This window comes from Oryctolagus cuniculus, chromosome 5, assembly GCF_964237555.1.
Source record: "Oryctolagus cuniculus chromosome 5, mOryCun1.1, whole genome shotgun sequence".
NCBI classification, from domain to species: domain Eukaryota; kingdom Metazoa; phylum Chordata; class Mammalia; order Lagomorpha; family Leporidae; genus Oryctolagus; species Oryctolagus cuniculus.
Window position 1 is genome coordinate 52,459,864 of NC_091436.1, and position 21,070 is coordinate 52,480,933.

General features: G+C 40.0%; 1 protein-coding gene across 7 annotated transcripts in view; it reads right to left on the minus strand.

The window, feature by feature from the left end:
• The window catches only part of SLC35F1 (solute carrier family 35 member F1), a 632,790-nt gene that overhangs the window by 468,756 nt on the left and 142,964 nt on the right, over positions 1–21,070 (minus strand). Inside the window, exon 1 of one of the 7 annotated variants that reach the window (XM_070073672.1) lies at positions 11,989–14,934. The exons of 4 other annotated variants lie outside the window; for them this stretch is intronic. Coding sequence is in view for 2 of the 3 variants with exons in the window: in XM_002714777.5 (XP_002714823.1) it covers positions 200–378 (179 nt within the window). In the remaining variant the exon portion in view is untranslated. Of the gene's footprint in view, positions 1–199; positions 1,052–11,988; positions 14,935–21,070 lie in introns of those variants that run through there. 2 more of the 7 variants (XM_002714777.5, XM_070073673.1) reach the window with 2 other exon arrangements.

Below are 21,070 nucleotides of genomic sequence, written 5' to 3' on the forward strand. Positions count from 1 at the left end.
GCACCCCAGGGCTCCCAGCGCTGGGACAAAGCTATCACGGCCTCTTAGGGAAGGCAGGGCGTGTTACCCGAGCTGCTCCGTCTCCCACGACACCGACCCAATCCCAAAGGACACAGGGCCGTCCGAGGGACAAGGGGAGCCCCGGGGCCGGGCGCCCGCAGTCCCGGGCCCCCGCTTCTCGCCGGGCGCCGCTGCTCACCTGTTCAGCACTTTGCGGATCCTCTGGCGCACGCCAGCCCGAGAGGAAGCGGACAGGCTCCCGCCGCCGCCACCGCTGCCCTCGGCTGGCAGGTTCTCGATGGTGGTCACCACATGGTTCGGTGGGGCTGGCGGCGGCGGCGGCTGCAGCTGCTGCTGCGGCGGTTCGGGGGGGATCATCGCGGCGGAGGCGGCAACGCTGTGGTGATCAGAACGCAGCCGGGCGCATCGTGCGCCAGCTCTGGGCCCGGGAACACGCAGAGAACCCGGCCGAACGGCCCGGCCCGGGAGGCGGTGCTGCCTGCGAAGCGGTGAGGCGGGGAGGCACCCGCGGCTACGACTGCCGCCGCCCAGCCCACCACTCACTCTCCAGTCCCAGTGCGCGCAGATCTCGCTCTGGCGCCGGTGCAGCCGCTGCCTCCCCGCCCTGGCTCTTCCTGAGCCGCGTCCCCAAGTCCTGGCACGCCCCGCAAAGTGGCTGCGACGGGTGTCGCCCGGGAGCGCAGAGCTGCTGATCAGCTCTGGGAGCCCTGCGGAGAGAGGGGATGGGGCCCTGGGCTTCGCCTCGTCTCCGCGCGCCCAGGTCTGCCTTCACCTCAGCCTGTGCACCACTCGTAGCAGAGCTGAGCTGCCGTCTGTGTCTCACCGAGTGAGAGACCAAGAGTGAACCTCCACAGCCGGGCGGGGGCGCAGCGGTGGCGGCGGGGGACAAGGGCGGGAGCCCTGCGTGCTCCGCTCTCGCCAGAGGGCGCTCCGTGGTGCCTTATCGCCCCCAACTCCTAATCCGCTGTCCACAGAGGGCCACAATCTGGGTGCTGGTGATTGTTTTGGTTTGGGGTTTGAGTGGTTGTTTGGTCTTTTTTTTTTTTTTTTTTTTTTTTTGGATGTAGCTGAGATTAGACAGTCTCTCTGGAGTTGGAGGGAACCCTTCGCTCTTGGCGAAGCTCCACAGAATCTAGCACCATCCGCCCAGGACAGCAGCAGGACCCTCCAAGACAGGTGCTGACCACAGATGAGAAACCAAATTGAACATGCTAGATACGAACCCTGCGTTCACCATAGTGGGCCTGGAGGAAGGGGCATGGCAAACAGCTTCTCCCAAAGAATCCATGCTGGGAACCGGGTAAAGCATTTCAGACCAACCCAATGCGTGGGGGCAATGTAGCAATGAAGTACAGGAAGGAAGATTCCAGCTCTAGTGGCATCTGAAACTTGGCACCTTAGACACTAAGGAATGTGCTTAAACTCTGAGACATTCTCTATGGAAAGGAGTTCATGTCTTTCTTCCATGGGTGTTGTAAGAGGTAAATGAAGTAAACACTCGGGGTTGGGAGGGGGATCTCCAGTGTCCTCCCCCTCCCAAAAGGAAAACCCTTTGTGTCTTCCACAGAAATCTAGATCTTACCAAGGTCATATTCCTACCAAAGGAAACCAACCGTCTGACCAACCTATACCTATACCTAACGATTCAGATCCCAATTAGCAATTATTGAGAGAAATTTTTCAAAATTGTCCTTGATTCAGATTGATTGGATGGGAATCTGGAGTGAAAAATGGCATGCATTTTTTAAAAAAAATAATGTTGCAGTTCAGTGCAGTGTGGGGAATTAATTGCCCTGAGTATCCTTAAAAGGTACACAAAGGCACACAAAGGCATGCTGATACCACCACTGAAAATAAAAGCTTTGGAAACCAGCAAATAAAAACCTGATGATAGGCTTTGCAATAAGAGAGAGGGGATAGGGAGAAAATAACTTAAATGGGCAATGTTCTTTCAGTAGAATGGGAAGGGAAAGAGAGCATAACAAGAAAATGAGATTAATAGCAAGTAAGCTCATACCTTCAAGGATGTTGGGAGTCCTTTCATATAAAAAACGTGAAGAAAAAGAGATGTACACAAATTCCAATCTATATTTCAATTTGCACAAAACTTAGTTACTACTTGCAGTATCCCTAAGTTCTCTTTCTACAAAAATTAACCCAAATTAGAACATTTTCCATTTGATAGTGAATACAATGCACCTTTCCTTCTCAACAATTTCTCATTCCCAGATTTTTCCACTTCATATCTGCACAGGACATTCTGAAGAATTATCACAAACAAGATGGAAGCCTATAACCTTGTGGGCATTAAAATTCCAATAGTCCACAGTGGACTTGCCCTTGGAGGATCCACCAAATATAGCAGACATGAATAAAATGCACTTCAGCTGAACCTGGCAGCAAATCATGCTGGAAGTCTCTCTATTAAAACAATGCTTATGGTGATTTCAGGTGTCTGCCTTGAACGACTGGTTGCTTCAGTGCCCTCTCCCTTCGCATTTGGCTTGCTTCCCCTGGAGTGTTTTTGGCACGTCACAACTTGGTGCTCTGTCTGCACTTCAATGCCTGCATTTGCATCTGGTCATTTCTCTAGAGGGAATACTGAATCCAAATGATGGAAATCAACACTGAATCAGGAGAGGAGAACACAAAGATGAGAGAAGGGTAAGATGAGAGGTAAAAACTTTCAATCTCACTGGTAAGAAGAAACCTCAAAGCAGTTGCAAGCCTTATGTTTTTATTACTCCATATTGTAGAGGGATATGGCATCAGATCTCTCCTTATCCTCTGATTCTGTGCTCCATGCTCATCTCTCATCTCTTAGGAAGTAGCTAACTAGCATCTGGGAGATGGAGAAACAGATAACAAAAGTACAAATAGCATAGTAGTATATCTGACACGGTCTTAGAAAGATGTGAGAACACCCTGTTTCCATTTTCTTGCTCCTTGGCCTCAAAAATCCATCTTTCATTAACTGTAATTGAAAGGAGAGGGGAATAATGTGACAGCTTTGTTTTAGTGGTGGCGCATGGATCCAGGGTCACACTGCTCAGTTAACATCTTCCTGAACAGTTGTGGTTAGTGACACAATGGTATTGTAAAATTTCCATTCCACAAAGACTTCCTCCATTCCTACCATTATGCCACCTGGATTTCTCTTAAGACATATACTTATTGTGTCAAATTCCTTAAGGAAGCAGAATTTAGCTATCACCTTCTTTTAGTGTTGCTCCTTTTGAAAACATTACCGGTAACGCACGTAGTGCACAGCAGTATATGGCCTGGGTTTCAGAGTATAGTCACCAGGCATTTTGACTAATCTGCTTAACATAGACCGACCTGTGCATTGTGATGCATAAAAGCTATGGAAACATGCTCCAAAAGTGACTGATGATCCTCCCCAAATTGCTGAGCAGTTGCCTGGAATTGCTTATGCTACTGCAAATGCCCAGTAGCCCATATACTTTCCTTGTGTCATTCTCTTAATCTTTTTTTTTTTCTCTCCTAAGTCTGGTAGAGTCTAAACAAATTCAATGCACTGCATCTACAATAATAGAGCTTCAGGGTTTTAATTCACATAATTGAACTCCCATACAAGGGAAGAAATCGAAGCAAAACTGGTTTGAAATTTAAAGGAAGATGAGTAGGGTGGGCAGACCTTTAAATCTATATCCAAGAAGTCTATAAAATAATTGAGCGATCAAAGCACAGAACTTTAGTGAACATTCATTATCAATGAAAATGTAAATGGCATTTATGGATGTGAAAAATACGTACAGAGCAAGAGATTTTAAAGACTATTCACGGATTTTAGACCATGTTTCAGTCTATTTTTGTTTTTTGTTTTTGTTTTGCATCTTGGAAACTTATTCCTTTGGGAGGAAATCCAGAACACTGCAGGTCTATAATTGACCCTTTCTGCTAATTGAGCTGGAGGATTAGAGGAGATTAGTGATGTTAATTATGAATAAGGGCTAATTTTACAGTCAGACTATATAAAATTTCTAAATATTATGTGCAAACTGTTCCATTTCCCAAAACCTTTGTCAAGGCTACATGGTAAATCTCAGTCAAAAGGATGCTTATCATATTCAGCAAAGCACCTCAATCAGTAATAGCAGTTTCTTCTAATGGGTCAATATTGTTTTAATGACCCATGATATTAGCAAAAAACCTGTGGATTTTTTCCTATTTAAATATAATCAGTTATCGATTATATTGAATAGGGGAGAAAAACCCTCATATAAACCTCTGTTGTCAGTGTCAGCTGATAAGTTCTTAATCCTCCAAAGTATTGATGCAAAATTTGGAGTAAAATTGTAGTGACACATCATTGGCTGGATAGGTAACATGCTGCAGTAGAAATCAGAACCAAAACAAACTCAGTTCCAAATTCCAGCTGTATTAACTGGCTGCATAAATTTTAGGCAATTCTCAAACTTTCAGATCATTAGTTTTCTCATCTCTAAAAACATGGATTTGGGCCAGTATTGTGGCACGGCCAGTTAAACCATCACCTGGGATGCTAGCATCCCATATGGGTGCCAGTTCGAGTTCCAGCTGATCCACTTCTCTGTTGATCCAACTCCTTGCTAATGTACCTGGGAAAGCAGTGGAAGATGGCCCAAATGCTTGAGCCCCTGCCTTCATGTGGAAGACCCAAATGGAGTTCCAGTCTCTTGACTTTGGCCTGGCCCAGCCACTTCTTTGTGGCCATTTGGGGAGTGAACCAGCAAATGGAAGATCTCTCCCTCTCTCTTTGTAAGGTATATTTAAATAGTTTTAAAAGATTTGGTCTAAATCTAGACATGATGGAGTCATTGGTATTGAAATTGGCTTTCTCTTTGAACAAATGTAAAAACCTAGATAAAATATTGGATAGTAGTGAATGGAAAGCTATGATTCTTCAGGGAAAGGAAACACATTAGGAATGAAGCATAGTAGATGAACCCTGTATTCATTCTAGCTTTCACCCTGAGGTTCCAAGCTAACATGCAAGGAAACAGGACCATCAGAGTGGCAGTCACCAAATTCAGTGCTGCAAAGACAACAGGGATTTGGTAGCAGAATTCTAAAAAGTAAGCTTTGAAGAGAAGAAACCTAAACACTGAAAAGTCCTCTCAGGGCCCACTCCTAACGTTGTGCCCTGCCAAGATTCTGGATAAGCAATCAATCAATCAATAAAAATTTAAAAATAAGCTGTTGGGAAGCCAGAGAGCTAAACAGAAATTTCAGAAGCAGCCAGTGCTAGGAGGGACAGAAGTCACCTCTTAAGTTCAACTATGTCAAAACTACTTGGTAAGCTCCCAAATAGTTGGTAGAGACCCCAAAAAGACCACACCAGTGATGTAAAGACCATATTACATCAGCTACAGCTATGCCCTAGGCTAAGGATAAAAACACACACTTTCCCTAGTGTTGCCTGAAGTCAAACCTCACCAAGATAAAGATGACACACTGGCAATCTGGTTGCTTTCCATATTAAAATCTAATGCTCTTTTTGAGAAAGATACTATCACCCAAAAGTTCTTTAATCTATATCCACAATATCAGTAATTAATCAGAAATTAGTCATAGATGCAAATAAGCAGGAAAAAAAACATGACCAACAATATATAGTAGGAGTTAACAAATGTTTTCTAAAGAGGCTAAACAACTATTCTTGGATTTACAAAGACCATCCAGTATCTGTTGCAGCTATTCTGTTGCATCTTCTCTGCAGTTGTATGGGAATATGTCCATTAACAATAGGGAAATCAATAAATGTGGTTGTGTTTCAATAAAATTGGATTAATAGATGGGCACTGAAATTTGAGTTTCATGTTTTTTACATGTCAAGAAATATTATTCTTGTGTGTGTATGTGTGTGTGTGTGTATGTATATTTAACCAATTAGAAATGTAAAAGCTGTTCTATGAAGAGCCCATGAGAGTATTTTAGGCATGGAAAGCCAAGACAGCCTGGAAAAAAAAAAAGAAGACCTAAATGGAAGATCTCTGCAAATGAGATCCCAGTGGAAAGAACAGGCCATCAAAGTAGGAGGTACCTTTCTCTGAAGGGAGGAGAGAACTTCCACTCTGACTATGACCCTCTCGGAATAAGATCGAAGTCGGCGAACTCAAAAGGCTTCCATAGCCTTGGCAACTCATGACTAGAGCCTAGGGAGATTACTGACGCCATAAACAAGAGTGTCAAATTGGTAAGTCAACAACAGGAGTCACTGTGTACTTACTTCTCATGTGGGATCTGTCCTTAGTGTGTTGTCCAATGTGAAGTAATGCTATAACTAGTACTGAAACAGTATTTTACACTTTGTGTTTCTGTGTGGGTGCAAACTGATGAAATCTTTACTTAATATATACTGAATTGATCTTCTGTATATAAAGAGAATTGAAAATGAATCTTGATGTGAATGGAATGGGAGAGGGAGCAGGAGATGGGAGGGGTGTGAGTGGGAGGGAAATTATGGCGGGGGGGAGAACCATTGTAATCCATTAACTGTACTTTGAAAATTTATATTTACTAAATAAAAAAACAAACAAACAAAAAAAATGTAAAAGCTATTCTAGATTTAGGAGCTATATCAAAACATACTAACAGCCAATATAAATATAGATGTGAAAATTCTCAAAAAAATTAACAAACTAATTCCATATAAAGAGGATTAGGTATATGATCAATGAAATTTATCCTAAGGAAGCAAGGTTAGTTCAGCTTTGGAAAATCATTTAATGTCATGTATCACATTTTTATAATAAAGAAAAAATTTTCAGTCAAGGTTGATAAGATTCAACATCTATGCATTATAAAATCTCTCAAAAACTTGTAAGAGAAAGAATGTCCTGAATCAAAATAAAAGTATTTACAAACGCTTACAGTGAAAAATCTTATTTAAAGACTAAATGTGCCCAAGATCAGGAAAAAGCCAATATCTGCTCACATCACTTTTATTCAACACTGCTAGAGGATCTAGCCAGTCCAGTCAGCAACAACAATAAAGAAATAGAAGCCATTCAAAAAGGAAAGGCAAAAGGATACTGATCCCCAGTCCTAGATGGTATGAAACTTTATAGGGACTACCCTAAGGAATAAAAAAAAGTGCTACTAGAATTAGTAGGAAAGAAGATCAACAAGAAAGTATCAATTTCTTTTATATATAACAGCGATGAACAATCTGCAGATGAAATTAAGATAATTCCACTTATACTAGCAAAAAAAATAAAATATTTAGACATAAATTTAATGACTGTAGTACCAAGAAAAACATAAAATAGTACCACAATAAAAAATCTAGTGAAAAGGAAATACATTCCATGTTCATGAATTGGAAGACATATGTTGTCATGATGGCAATACTCCTCAAATTGATCTACATATTCCTAACAATTCCCACTTAAAAATATGTGAAGCTCTTTTGCAGAAACTGACATGCTATTCCTAAAGTATACAGAGGAATACAAAGTGCTTTGCATAGTCAAAATAATTTTCTCTCTTTGTCTTCAAAGTAGATGAAAATAATAAACAAATTTCTTTTAAAGATTTATTTATTTATTTATTTATTTGAAAGGCAGAGTTACACAGAAGCAGAAGCGGGGAGATAGGGAGAGAGGTCTTCCATCCATTGGTTCACCCTCTGAATGGCCGCCGGATTCTGTCCCAGTTGCCCCTCTTCCAGGCCAGCTCTCTGCTGTGGCCAGGGAGTACAGTGGAGGATGACCCAAGTGCTTGGGCCCTGCACCCCATGGGAGACCAGGATAAGTACCTGGCTCCTGCCATTGGATCAGTGCGGTGCGCCGGCCGCAGTGCGCCGGCCGGGGCAGCCATTGGAGAGTGAACCAATGGCAAAGGAAGACCTTTCTCTCTGTCTCTCTCTCTCACTGTCCACTCTGCCTGTCAAAAAAAAAAAAAAAATAGTGAAAAAATGAAATTAAAAGGAAAAGGTTAAAAAAGAAAGAACTTAAGAGAATGATAATTGCTAACTCTCACAATAACCAAGGTTTGTTCAGGCAAGAGTTGAAAATCATAGCTCACTATCTAAGCTTTCAATCGTCTTTGCTACCCCAAGATACTGAATTTTTACCTACGTAAATTTGTAACTATATATGTGTGATGAAAGGATAAATGTTACAAACATATTTCAGAGGACAGGTAAGAAAAGCTAAACTCACAGCTTTCACAATAAGAAGTCAATAGAAGAATCAAAGGAATTGACTTTCTCTCATGAAAGAGAAAATGGTCAAGGGAGCACTACTATTTTGCTTAACAAACTTTGTAGAACTATTTGACTCTTTAAACCATGTGCAGGAAGAACTTTCAAAGAAAAACATTAAAAGGAGAGAGAGACAGGAAAATACAGAAACATAGCCCAGAGAGATTTTTTTTTTTCTCTTCATTGAACTTTGGTATTGTTAAGACACATTCTAGAAGAGACTGCAGCAAAGGGAGAGAAGCAGGAGTTGATATAAAGCGCTAGAATGGTTTCTTATTTAAGCTAGCAAATAAATGTCTCAGAAAATCTGCAAGCAGACCCATTAATTTGCTAACCTTTGTAGGCAATGATTTTTTTTTTAATAAGAACTCAAAAGTGCAGGCAACAGAAGTAAAACTAGATAAATGGTATTATATCAAACTCAGAAGCTTCTGTATAACAAAAGAAACAATCAATAGAGGCAAGAGACAACAGACAGAATAGGAGAAAATATTTACAATCTGCTTATCTGACAAATAATTAAATTCCATAATATAAAATGAATCCCAAAAATTCAACAACAAAGAACAACCAAGCCAGTTAAGAAATGGACAGAACCTGAAAAGATGTTTCTCAAAACAAGAAATATAGGGCCAATGCTGCGGCTCACTTGGCTAACCCTCCGCCTATGGCGCCGGCACCCCAGGTTCTAGTCCCGGTTGGGTGCCGGATTCTGTCCCGGTTGCTCCTCTTCCAGTCCAGCTCTCTGCTGTAACCCGGAAGGCAGCGGAGGATGTCCCCAGTGCTTGGGCCCTGCACCCTCATGGGAGACCAGGAGGAAGCACCTGGCTCCTGGCTTCGGATCAGCGCAACGTGCTGGGTGTGGAGGTCATATGGGGGGTGAACCAACAGAAGGAAGACCTTTCTCTCTGTCTCTCTCTCACACTAACTCTGCCTGTCAAAACAAAAAACAAAAAAAAAAAACAAAAACAAAAAAAACAAGAAATATAAATAGCCAATAAATATATGAAAAAATGCTCAACACCAATAGCCATCAGAGAAGTGTAAATCAAAACTGTGATGAGATATTACTTCACCCCAGTTTCAATGACTATTGTCAATACAAAATAGGGGCTGGTGTTGTGAATCAGCAAGTTAAGCTGCCACCTGTGATACTGAAATCCCATATGAGCACTGGTATGAGTCCTGGCTGCTCCACTTGCAATCCAGCTCCCTGCTAATAAGCCTGGGAAAGCAGAGGAAAATGGCCCAAGTGCTTGGGTCTCTGCCTCCCATGTGGGAGACCTGAATGAAACTCCTGGCTCCTGGCTTCTGACTCCTGGCTTCAATTGACCCAGCCTTGGACACTGCTCACTCGCTCGCTCGCATGCTCTCTCTCTCCCTCTCTGTAACTGTGCCTTTCAAATAAATAATTGGATCTTAAAAAAAAAAAAAAAGACAAAATAACAAATGCTGGTAAAGATGTGGAGAAAGAGAAACTTTTGGACACGCTGGTGGAACTGTTAATTAATACATCCACTATGGAAAACAGTGTAGGGCCAGCACTGCGGTGTAGAGAGTAAAGCTGCTGCCTGCTGTGCCAGCATCCCATATGGATGCTGGTTCAAGTCCTGGCTGCTCCACTTCCGATGATCCAGCTCTCATATTGCCTGGGAAAGCTGTGGACGATGGCCCAAGTCCTTGGCCCCTGCACGCATGTGGGAGACCTGGAAGAAACTCCTGGCTCCTGGCTTCAGATCAGCCCAGCTCCAGTCACTGTGGACATTTGGGGAGTGAACCAGTGGATGGAAGACCTCTCTCTGCCTCTGTAACTCTGCCTTTCAAATAAATAAATAAATCTTGTTTTAAAAAAGTATAAAGATCCCATTAAAAACTAGAAATAGAATTGCCTTATGATATAGCAATTCCACTATTTGATATGTATTCAAAATACACAAAATCACTGTGTCAGAGAGTTACATGCACTGCCATGTTTACTGCAGCACTTATCAGAATAGCCAAAATATGGACTCAATCAAGCCATCCATCAACAGGTGAATTGATAAAGAAATTGTGGTATATATAGATAATGAATATTATTCAGCTATTTAAGAAACTCAAATTCTGTCATTTGCAACAAAGTGGTCAGAGCCAGAAGACATTATATTTAATGAAATAAGCTAGACACAGAAAAACTAATAACCCATATTCTCCCTCATATGTGGAAACTAAAAATAGCCACCCCAAATATAGAGTAGTGATTACTAGAGGCTGGAAGGGGTAGAGTCAGATCAAAAGAATAAGCTTCTAGTGTTACACAGCCTAGTGACTATAGCTCACAATAAACGATTGTATATTTTATGAGCAAATGGAAGACAGGAGCTCTAAGGTTCCATTCATAAAGTAATGGCTATTAGAGGGAAATGCTGATTACCCTGATTCAGTCATTACACATAATATACATGTATTGAAGTGCTGCACTTTATAAATATGCACAATTGTTGCAATGAGACATTTTTAATTAAAAAATATTCTCTAATCTTCTATTCTCTAGAGATGTCTCTCTCTTTTTCATTAATAAACCTTCAATTTCCCAATAGATAAGTTCAGCAGCAATTCAACAAATACTTTCTTTTTTTAAAGTTGACATAAAATGATAGAATATTAAATAAAAAATACGTCAAGTTTTTCTAGTTAACATCCTTTATCAGCAAAGTGAAGAAGACAGGAAAATAGTAAACACATTTTTTTTCTTTACAAAAGTTAAGCATGATTGAATTTATTCATTCAGCTGAATGTAGTAGATTTTACTTTTCCCTTTAGGCTTGTACAAGTCAATAGGCTGTTAAAGTCATGGGAATAAGTTGTCATATGTTGTATATCTTTCCAATTGAATTGCTCAACATTAAAAAGTGAATAGCCTACCTCAAGCCCAGTAAAAATTTCTCTTGTATTTCTAAACTCTTATTTGAAAGCATTTCTACTATTCTTCCAAATAAATATTTAAATACAGTTGTGTTGGTCTTGTTGACCTGAAATTCCAAGTGATCTCACAATTTTGTGCCCAATAACAGTGTCATATTTTGTGACTCAGACTTTATGATGCTGTATTTTCTACTTGGTGATAAACTTCATAGAGGTTCAATGACAAATTCAGATATGGTAAAGCCTTTGTGAAGGTCAGAAAACCCTGTAAGTATTATTTGTCACCTGTATATTGATCTAGTTCTAAAATAACACCCTGGGGCAGGCATTTTCCCTAGCAGCTAAGATGTCAGTTAGGATACCTGTGTCCCATATCAGTGAGCGGGCTTCAGTCCTCAGCTCTGGCTCCTACTCCAGCCTCAGGCCATAGTGGACATTTGGGGAGTGAATCAGTGGAAGGGGAATGATTCTCATTCTCTCTCTCTCACTCACTCTCTCGCTCTCACTCTCGCTCTCCCCCGCCCTCTTACCTTTCAAAACAAGAAATTTTTAGAAATTGAAGTTAAATAATGCCTGTGTCACCACTGAGGTTTTCCTTGGTTCCACTGATATTTCCTTCAACTCTTCCTTCAATTCCATACTCCTTATTACACACAAAACAAACTGAATGCCTTCTGAAATATGAATATCAATGTATCCTGTTCTCTGACCACCAACTCTGGCATTTTAATTCCAGCCTTTCATTCTCAAATACCAATGCCATTCTTACCAAATTCATACTCCATGATTTGATATTACAATCACTCTCTTTCAAATTACTTTTATTACTTTCCATCTACCCAGCAAAATCCTACCTGGTTTAATCCATTTATTTACCTACTCCAAGCACATAGCTAGCAGCTGAATCCTGCAGAAGGAGAACATGCAATCCTGCTGAATATTCTCTTTTCATTTTCATGGCCCATAAAATTCAAATAAGTATGCATTATTTTACAAAAACACTATTATTAATGTTTAACATATTTGATATCCCTCTCTTTCTGAAAATTGGCATCAGTCTTTTTTCATTACCACTTTACCAATCTTTTTTGATTCTTCATTGAGAAATAGAAACAGGTATACAGAAGCTGCTTTATCTTCCTACCACGGAAACTACTAATATCTGTAATTAGACTCTCTACCTTTCCTCCTGGTGCTACATAGAAAGTCCCTTTCTTCATGGTTGACTATGTTAGGTTTCTTCAGAGAAACAGAATCAATAAGATAATAGATACAGAGGCAGAGATTACATTAAGCGAGTGGCTCAAGTAATTATAGAGTCTAACAAGCTCAAAATTTGTAGGGTGCAGCACCACACTAAACACCAGGAAAGACTGGATGTTGCAGTTCAAGAGCAAGGACTCTGCTCAGAATTCCCTCTGGCTTGAGGAAAGTCAATCTTCTGTATCATTCATGCCTTCAGATAATTGTATAAAGCCTACCCTCATTATGGGGGGGTCTCTACCAAAAACCCCTCAATCTAAATGTTAATTTCATCAAAGAACACCCTCATAGAAATATACAGACTAGTTTTACCACACATACAGGCACTGTAGCCCAGTCAAGTTAACCATCACACTGACCACCCTGCTTACGTTCCAGATCCCTTCTCATTTACTCACTTTGCACCATAGTTATCACTAATCTCTCTTAAACCATCACATTTGTCATCTATTCTAAGTCACTCCCATGATCATACAATCACACACTATTATTTCCTCTTTCAGGAAAGAAACTACCATTGATCCCTAATCTTATTTTCGAAACACCCTCCACATATCATCCACTCTCTGAATCTCTCTTTTTAACATGTTCCACTACTGCCTTTTTCTCCATAATTCCACTTAATGCTCATGTGAAGATCACCAGTGACTTCTTCATTTCTGGTTTTAATCAGTAATCTTCAGTTTTCATGTAATTCAATTCATCAGTACACTTAACACAGTACCTATCCCTGTCTTTGAAAACTATTTTTATTTATTTGAAAGGCAGAGAGATAGAGAGTCAAACTGAGATATCCCATCCATTGATTCACTCCCCATATACCCACACCAAGTGGGGCTGGACCAGGCCAAAACAGGAGCCAGGAACTCAGTCCAGGGACACAAATACATGAGTCATCACCTGCTGCCTCTTAGGATGCACATTAGCAGGAAGCTGGAATCAGGAACAGAGCCAGGACTCAAGCCCAGGCACTCTCTTTTAATAGGATGAGGGTATTCCAAGTAAAATGTCTGCCCATCCCTGCCTTTTTTTTTTTTTAAATTCCTTCTTCTCTAGGTTTCAGAGCGTAATATTTAGCTAGATTTCCTCCTATCTCACTGGCTGCTCCTTGATGAGTCTCATTTCTAACTCTTCTAGAATCCCTTCCCTCTTTAATGTACATGCATACTTGGTGATCCCTCTAGTCCCATTACCATATATATGTCAGTGATTCTGAAACTTACATCTCTAGCTCAACCTCCTTTCCTGATCTTCAGGCTCATATAGCTACCACCACGAAATTTTCTTTGAATTTCTAATAGGCATCTTAAAATTTCCATTTGTATAACTTTTCTTTCCCATCTCAGTAAATGACATCAATATCTGCTCAGTTCTCAAACAAAAATGACATATTCACCCTTCATCTCTTTTTCTTATCTTAACATCAAGACCATCCACAAGTCCCATTGACTCAGCCTCTAAAACTTAAAATCTGTCTACTTCCAATAATAAGACATGCCTGTATCCCCTGGTCAAAATGTTTGCTTTAATAAATTGAACTATTAAAGAGCCAAATTAATGTCCTCAGCCTAGTATCTTCCTCAGGTTCTGAGACATATATTTCAGTTTACTCAGTATCACCTCTCATGTTCTCAAAATGATATTCCAGCTGAATATATTTAAGACAAGCTTACAAACTTATTCCTAACCCAAGCTGATACTCTCCAAATTTCTACCCAATTGTATAACCATGAAATTTATCTACTATAGTTTTCATACTCATTTTTCTATTTGTCATATCCAATCTACCAAGGAGTCCTGTCCATTTGGCAACCTACATATTTCTAAAATCCAGTCATTTATCTTTATCTTCATTGCCATTGCTCTAGTCCAAGCAATTTCATCTCTTGCTTGGATGATTACAATAGTTCCTATCTTGTCCCAGATTTGTTCCATTCTGGCCCTTTTCAAAAATACTCTGACTGAAACTTTCAATACTACACTGAACAGCAATAGTGAAAGTGGGCATCCTTGTCTGTTTCTGGATCTCAGTGGGAATGCCTCCAACTTTTCCCCATTCAATAAGATGTTGGCTGTGGTTTTGTCATAAATTGCCTTGATTGTGTTGAGGAGTGTTCCTCAGCTCATAAGAGAATTTGGCAAGTTGCAAGATGAAAAATCAACACACAAAAATCAATAGCCTTTGTATACATAAAAGAACTTATAAGATCATTCTCATTCACAATAGCTACCAAAAAAAAACATAAATACCTTGGGGTAAATTTAACCAAGGATGTGAAAGATCTCTACAATCAAAATTACAAAACAGTAAGTAAAGAAATAGAAGAGCACACACACACACACACACACACAGAAAATTCTTCCAAGCCTGTGTACTGGAAGAAGTAATGTGTCATCAAAATGTCCATACTACTTTCAAAATGATCCCAATCAAAATACCAAGGACATTTTTCTCAAATCTAGAAAAAAGACCCTAAAACTCATATGGAAACATAAGATACCTCAAATAGCTAAAACAATTTTAAACAATAAAAACAAATGAAAGCATTACAATACCAAATTTCAAAAAATATTATTGGGGGCTGGTGCCGCGGCTCACTAGGCTAATCTTCCACCTTGCGGTGCCAGCACAGCAGGTTCTAGTCCCGGGCGGGGTGCCGGATTCTGTCCCGGTTGCCCCTCTTCCAGGCCAGCTCTCTGCTGTGGCCAGGGAGTGCAGTGGAGGATGGCCCAAGTGCTTGGGCCCTGCACCCCATGGGAGACCAGGAGAAGTACCTGGCTCCTGCCATCAGATCAGCACCGTGCACCGGCCACAGCGCGCCAGCCGCGACGGCCATTGGAGGGTGAACCAATGGCAAAAAAAGGAAGACCTTTCTCTCTGTCTCTCTCTCTCACTGTCCACTCTGCCTGTCAAAAAATAAAAAAATAAACATATTATTGGGAAATTATAATCAAAGTAGCCTGGTACTGACAAAAATATAGACATGTGGATCAATGAAACAAATTAGAAACCCCAGAAACTAATCCACGAATCTACAACCAACTAGTCTTTGACAAATGAATAACAATAATTTTCTGGAGAATGGACAGTCTCTTCAACAAATGGTATTGGAAAAACTGAAATACATATTCAGAAATGTGAAACAAGTCCCCTACCTCAGAACCCTATACAAAAATCAAGTCACAATGGATGCAGGATCTAAACCTAGACCTGAAACCATCAAATTACAAGAAGAAAAAATAAGAGAAACATTGTCAGACATTGGCATAGGCAAAGATTTTTTTTTGGGGGGGGGGTAAGGCACCAGAAGCACAGGCAATAAAAAAAAAGAAATGGAAAAATTGGGTTATATCAAGCTAAGAAGCTTCTGCACAACAAAGGAAGCACCCAACAAAGTGAAGAGGTGACTGACAGAATGTGAGAAAATATTTTAAACTCTACAATCCATGAGGGGTTAATATTCAGAATATATAAGGAGCTTGAGAAAGTCAACAATAATAAAACAAACAATCTAGTTAAGAAATGGGCTACAGATATAAACAGACATTTTTCAAAGGAAGAAATATAAATTACAAGTAGACATATGAAAAGATGTTCAAGATAACTAGCCATCAGAGAACTGCAAATAAAAAACACAGTGAGGTTTCATTTCACCCTAGTCAGAATGGCTATCAACAAAAAAACAGACAAATGCTGGTGAGGAAGTGAAGAAAAATTACCCTAATACATTGTTGGTGGGAATGTAAACTAGTACAAGTATTATGGAAAACAGTATGGAGATTGCTCAGAAATCTGAAAATAGATCTACTTTATGACCCAGCCATCCCACGCCTGGGAATTTATACAAAGGAAATTAAATCAGCATATGAAAGAGTTATCTGTACCTCCACATTTACAACAGCTAAATTCACAATAGCTAAGATATGGATTTAACCCAGCTGTCCATCAACTGAAGACTGTATAAAGAAAATGAGGTATATATACATGGTTGAATACTATTCAGCCATAAAAAAAGAAAATTCTGTCTTTTACAACAGATTGATGCAATTGGAGACCATAATGCTCAGTGAAATAAAGTAGTCCCAGCAAGACAAATATTATTTTTTCTCTGATTTGTAGTAACTAATATATACAAAAAATGTAACATATGATAGTAAAATTTATATCTTGAGATTTGTTTATTGTTTATAGCTCTTGTCTATATTCCAGAGGAATAGTGGTGTCTCTACTTACTACTTGTTGAATTCTTTATTTAGTGAGATATTAAGTTTGTGATTACATACTAAATTAAAAGAATGTTATCATAAAATTTTTGTAAATGATGTTATCAGGAGGGAGGGGAAAGGAAGTGTCATTATATTCTTAAAACCATATATATGAAGTACATGAACTCTGCAAAATATCTTTGACAAAGCTTATAATGTCATCTTCAGTTCCATCCTGTATCTTCCATACCTGTGTTCATCATTTACCTCTATCTAATTGGGCTTATTTTTGTTTTTTGCTCCAATCATTCTGATTCCTTTCTAATTCCTCAGACTTGCCAGGCTCCTCATCATCTCAGTCTTTGTCCAAGCACTGACTGTTGTGTCCCTCTATCTGCTGCAATATTCCCTAGTTATGCCTAGATAGCTCTTAACCTTCATTCAAAGATATTCAAATGTCACTTTCTCAAGAAAGAATTTTTTCTTAACCCCATCCAGAATACATCATGTTCTTTTGTTATGGAGAATAAAGTTCCTTTTCTTCAACATTTTTGCTATCCATTCAGATTTAGGTTTGTATGATTATTGAGTAATGATTTCTTTTCTCTCTTTTTTTTGACAGACAGAGTTAGACAGTGAGAGAGAGAGACAGAGATAAAGGTCTTCTTTCCATTGGTTCACCCCCCAAATGGCCGCTATGGCCAGTGCGCTGCACTGATCCGAAGCCAAAAGTCAGGTGCTTCCTTTTGGTCTCCCATGTGGGTGCAGGGCCCAAGCACTTGGGCCATCCTCCTCTGCCTTCCCAGGCCACAGCAGAGAGCTGGACTGAAAGAGGAGCAACCGGGACAGAATCCAGTACCCCAACTGGGACTAGAACCCGGGGTGCCAGTGCCACAAGCAAAGGATTAGCCAAGTGAGCCGTGGCGCCAGCCAACTAATGATTTCTTTCCTCTCTAAAGTAAGCTCCATTGAGATGCCTGTCAGAAGAATGTACTCCAGTTAAAGATATTTTCTGCACTCACAGTGAATCTTCCTGAGGATATCATCCATATTTGCTGTCTTATCTCTCCAACCTCACACCCATTCATTAATCGATGCAACCAGACTTATGCCCATAGAAGTCCCACTTATAACTTTGTTGAAATTGCTTTTTATAAAGTTATTGATGACCCTTGTCTTATAGATTTTGTTGGCCATTTTACATATAAAGCATATAACACAAAAAATCCTGAAACTTTCATCCTTCATTTCTATACTACTTCAGTTTTCTTCCTCTGACTATTCCACCTCTACTTTCTTTTCCAAGAAGTTGTTTCCATGTGTATTTCTTAAATGTGTACCTTGGGGCTGGGGCTGTGGTGCAGTGGGTTAATCCTCCGCCTGCAGCACCGGCATCCCATATTGGTGCTGGTTCTAGTCCCGGCTGCTCCTCTTCCAGTCCAGCTTTCTGATGTGGCCTGGGAGAGTAGTAGAAGATGGCCCAAGTCCTTGGGCCCCTGCACCCATAAGGGAGACCAGGAGGAAGCACGTGGCTCCTGGCTTCGGATTGGCGCAGCTCCGGCTGTTGCGGTCATTTGGGGGGTGAACCAACAGATGGAAGACATTTCTCTCTGTTTCTCCCTCTTACTGTCTGTAATTCTCTCAAATAAATAAAATCTTTAAAAAATGTGTGCCTTTAGATTCTTCTCTTTCACTTCATAATCTCTCCTTATACAGTGTGACCTATTACTATAGCTTAAATTGCCATCTATATGTCAATGACTATAAAATATATATGCAGAGTAAGTTCATCTTCAGAACTTCTGACTATAATAAATTACTGCCTAGAAACATCTCCACTTATTTATTCAATGTCTTAGTCCATTTGTGCTGATGTAACAAAATACATCAGACTGAGAAATGCATAAAGAATATAAACTGGGGCCAGTGTTGTGTACAGTGAGTTAAGCCTCTGGTGCAGGTTTGAGTCCTCCCTGCTTTAGCATCCAGGGGAACAGCGGAAGATGGTCCAAATGCCTGAGCCCCTGCTGCCCATGTGGGAGACCTTAGATGGATGTCCAGGCACCTGGCTTCTGTCTGGCTCAACCATTGTACTCATTTGGGGAGTGAACCAATGGATAGAAGATCTCTTTCTATGTATGTATCTCTCTCTCTCTCTCAGTCTTTCAAATAAATAAATTTTTTAAGAAAAGAGAGAACATGAGCTTATTTTGTCACAGTTCTAGAGATGGGGAAGTCTAAGACCAAGGCTCCAACAGATGGTGAGGGCCTTCTTGCTGTTTCATCACATTGTGGAGAGTAGAAAGGCAAAGGCAGAAATACAGGAGTAAATTCCTTTGAATAAGCCCTTTTTGGTGGCATTTATCTGTTCATCAAAGCAGAGCCTGCATAACTAATTTCCTCCCATTTGGTTCCAGATCTAACACTGTTGTTATGTTAAAATGTGAATATTGGAGGGGACAAAAACCATAGTATCTAGAAGCACTTAAAACTTCAAATGGTTAACTTTAATTCAATAATATATTTTCCTGAAATAACTTCTTTTTTTCACCAACTCAGAAAATGAGATACTCCTACCTTTACCATCTCATTAAACACCTGGATTATCTCCTGAGCTCATTTACTCTGTCTCCCACTGCTTTCTCCATATAACAGTCCATTCTCTTCAATTGACTTGTCTGACCCCACTTTAACTCATGTTCCACATCAAGGGCACACTCAACAAATATGACCACTTATATAATGGATTAGGTGATGTTTCCCACACTGTTGAAGGTAGATCTTCACTCAGTCTATAGATTCAAACACTAATCTGTTCTAGGAATACCCTCAGAGACACACCTAGAAATATTATTTTCTCACCTCTCCTGGCAAGAGATTCAAACACATAAAATTAGCCATCACACCTGTGGACACTTTTCCATTCTTATTTCATCTGAACACTAAAGTATTTAACACTGTTGACCTTCTTCTCCAGAGTGCTTTATTCTTTCTGCTTCTATAAATAAATTTCTCATATTTTCTCCTGCCTATTTGCTTTCCATCCCATCTACAGGATTCTTTATGCTTCAATGACTCTTTTTTCTTTTCTTTTTTTAAAGATTAATTTATTTATTCATTTATTTATCTGAAAGGCAAAGGCAGAGATAGAGAGACAGAGAGAGAGATGTGCGTCCAGCTGTGACTACAAATGGTCACAACAGCCAGGATCCTTGAACTCCATCTGGGTCTCCCAGGTGGGTGGCAGAGACACAACAACTTGGGCTATCTTGAGCTGTTTTTCCCAAGTGCATTAGCAGAGAGCTGGATCAGAAGTGGAGTAGCCAGTACTCGAACTGATGCTTATATGGGATGCCAGCATTGCAGGCAATAGCTTAATCTGCTGCACAAAAAGTCAACCCTCCAGTTGCCTCTTACCTGATGGTTTTATCTAGATTCTCAAAGTTGGTCCTTTAGTTTTCACATTCAGTGTATGATCCCTGGGTGATCTCATCTACATATATACCTTCAAATGTCACTTTATCCTTTAATGACTCTAATTTATGCCTCAGAACTCTCTAATAATCCCTAATCCCAATACTTGACATTACAGAGAGACACATCAAAACAGTATGCCCCAAACATTTCTTACCTCCTTCCTCTTCCGGCTCATGACACCTGGCTTTTTATTAATCACTAGCTAATGACTTAAGCAAAGCTCTGAAGACATGCCTACACTGCACCTTCTCATTCACCCATAATCAACATGTCTTTTAATACTGTATCCCAAAAACTACTCCCATTTATGCCCATCCCATCACATTAAACCTTATCCAGGTTCTTTCCAGGTCTCCTTCCAGTTACTACAGTTGCCTCTGCATTGGCTCCTTATCCTGGTATGACCAGACTCCAATACATCTTCTGCCAAGTCACTAGAGTGGCTAGTCAAACACAAACCTGACTTTTTCACTTCCTTGCAATTTATCTCTTCAATGTTTCTGCCAACTTTCAGGATAAAATTCAAATTCCTTAGTTTAGTGGAAACCCCATTAATGTCCTTTCCACTTGCCAAACTCTGTTAGCCTTATTTTTCCATTCTCCAATGTGAATCTCCTTTGAACAATCAAACAAAATGATAAGTGTCTATACTGTGTGACGTAATTTCATGCTTAAGGTTCTTCTCATATTTTCCTAACTCTGAATGCCCTCCCCTCTTCCCAAGTCTAGCTGACAACTACTTATTATTTAAAAAACTCTCTCAGGAGTTGCCTCTTCCTTTCCTGATTATATAGTCTAATTTTATACCCTCTTTAATACAATCAAAACCCTCTTTGAGTAAACCAGAACATCAATTTGCCTATGTGATCCTATATAAGACCCTAAGATCCATTACCTAAAATTCTTCAGCAATTCTAGCACTTAGTAATATATTACTTATTGCATGGATGGCATGCAATAAGCATTTATCATGTAACTCTTCAACAATAA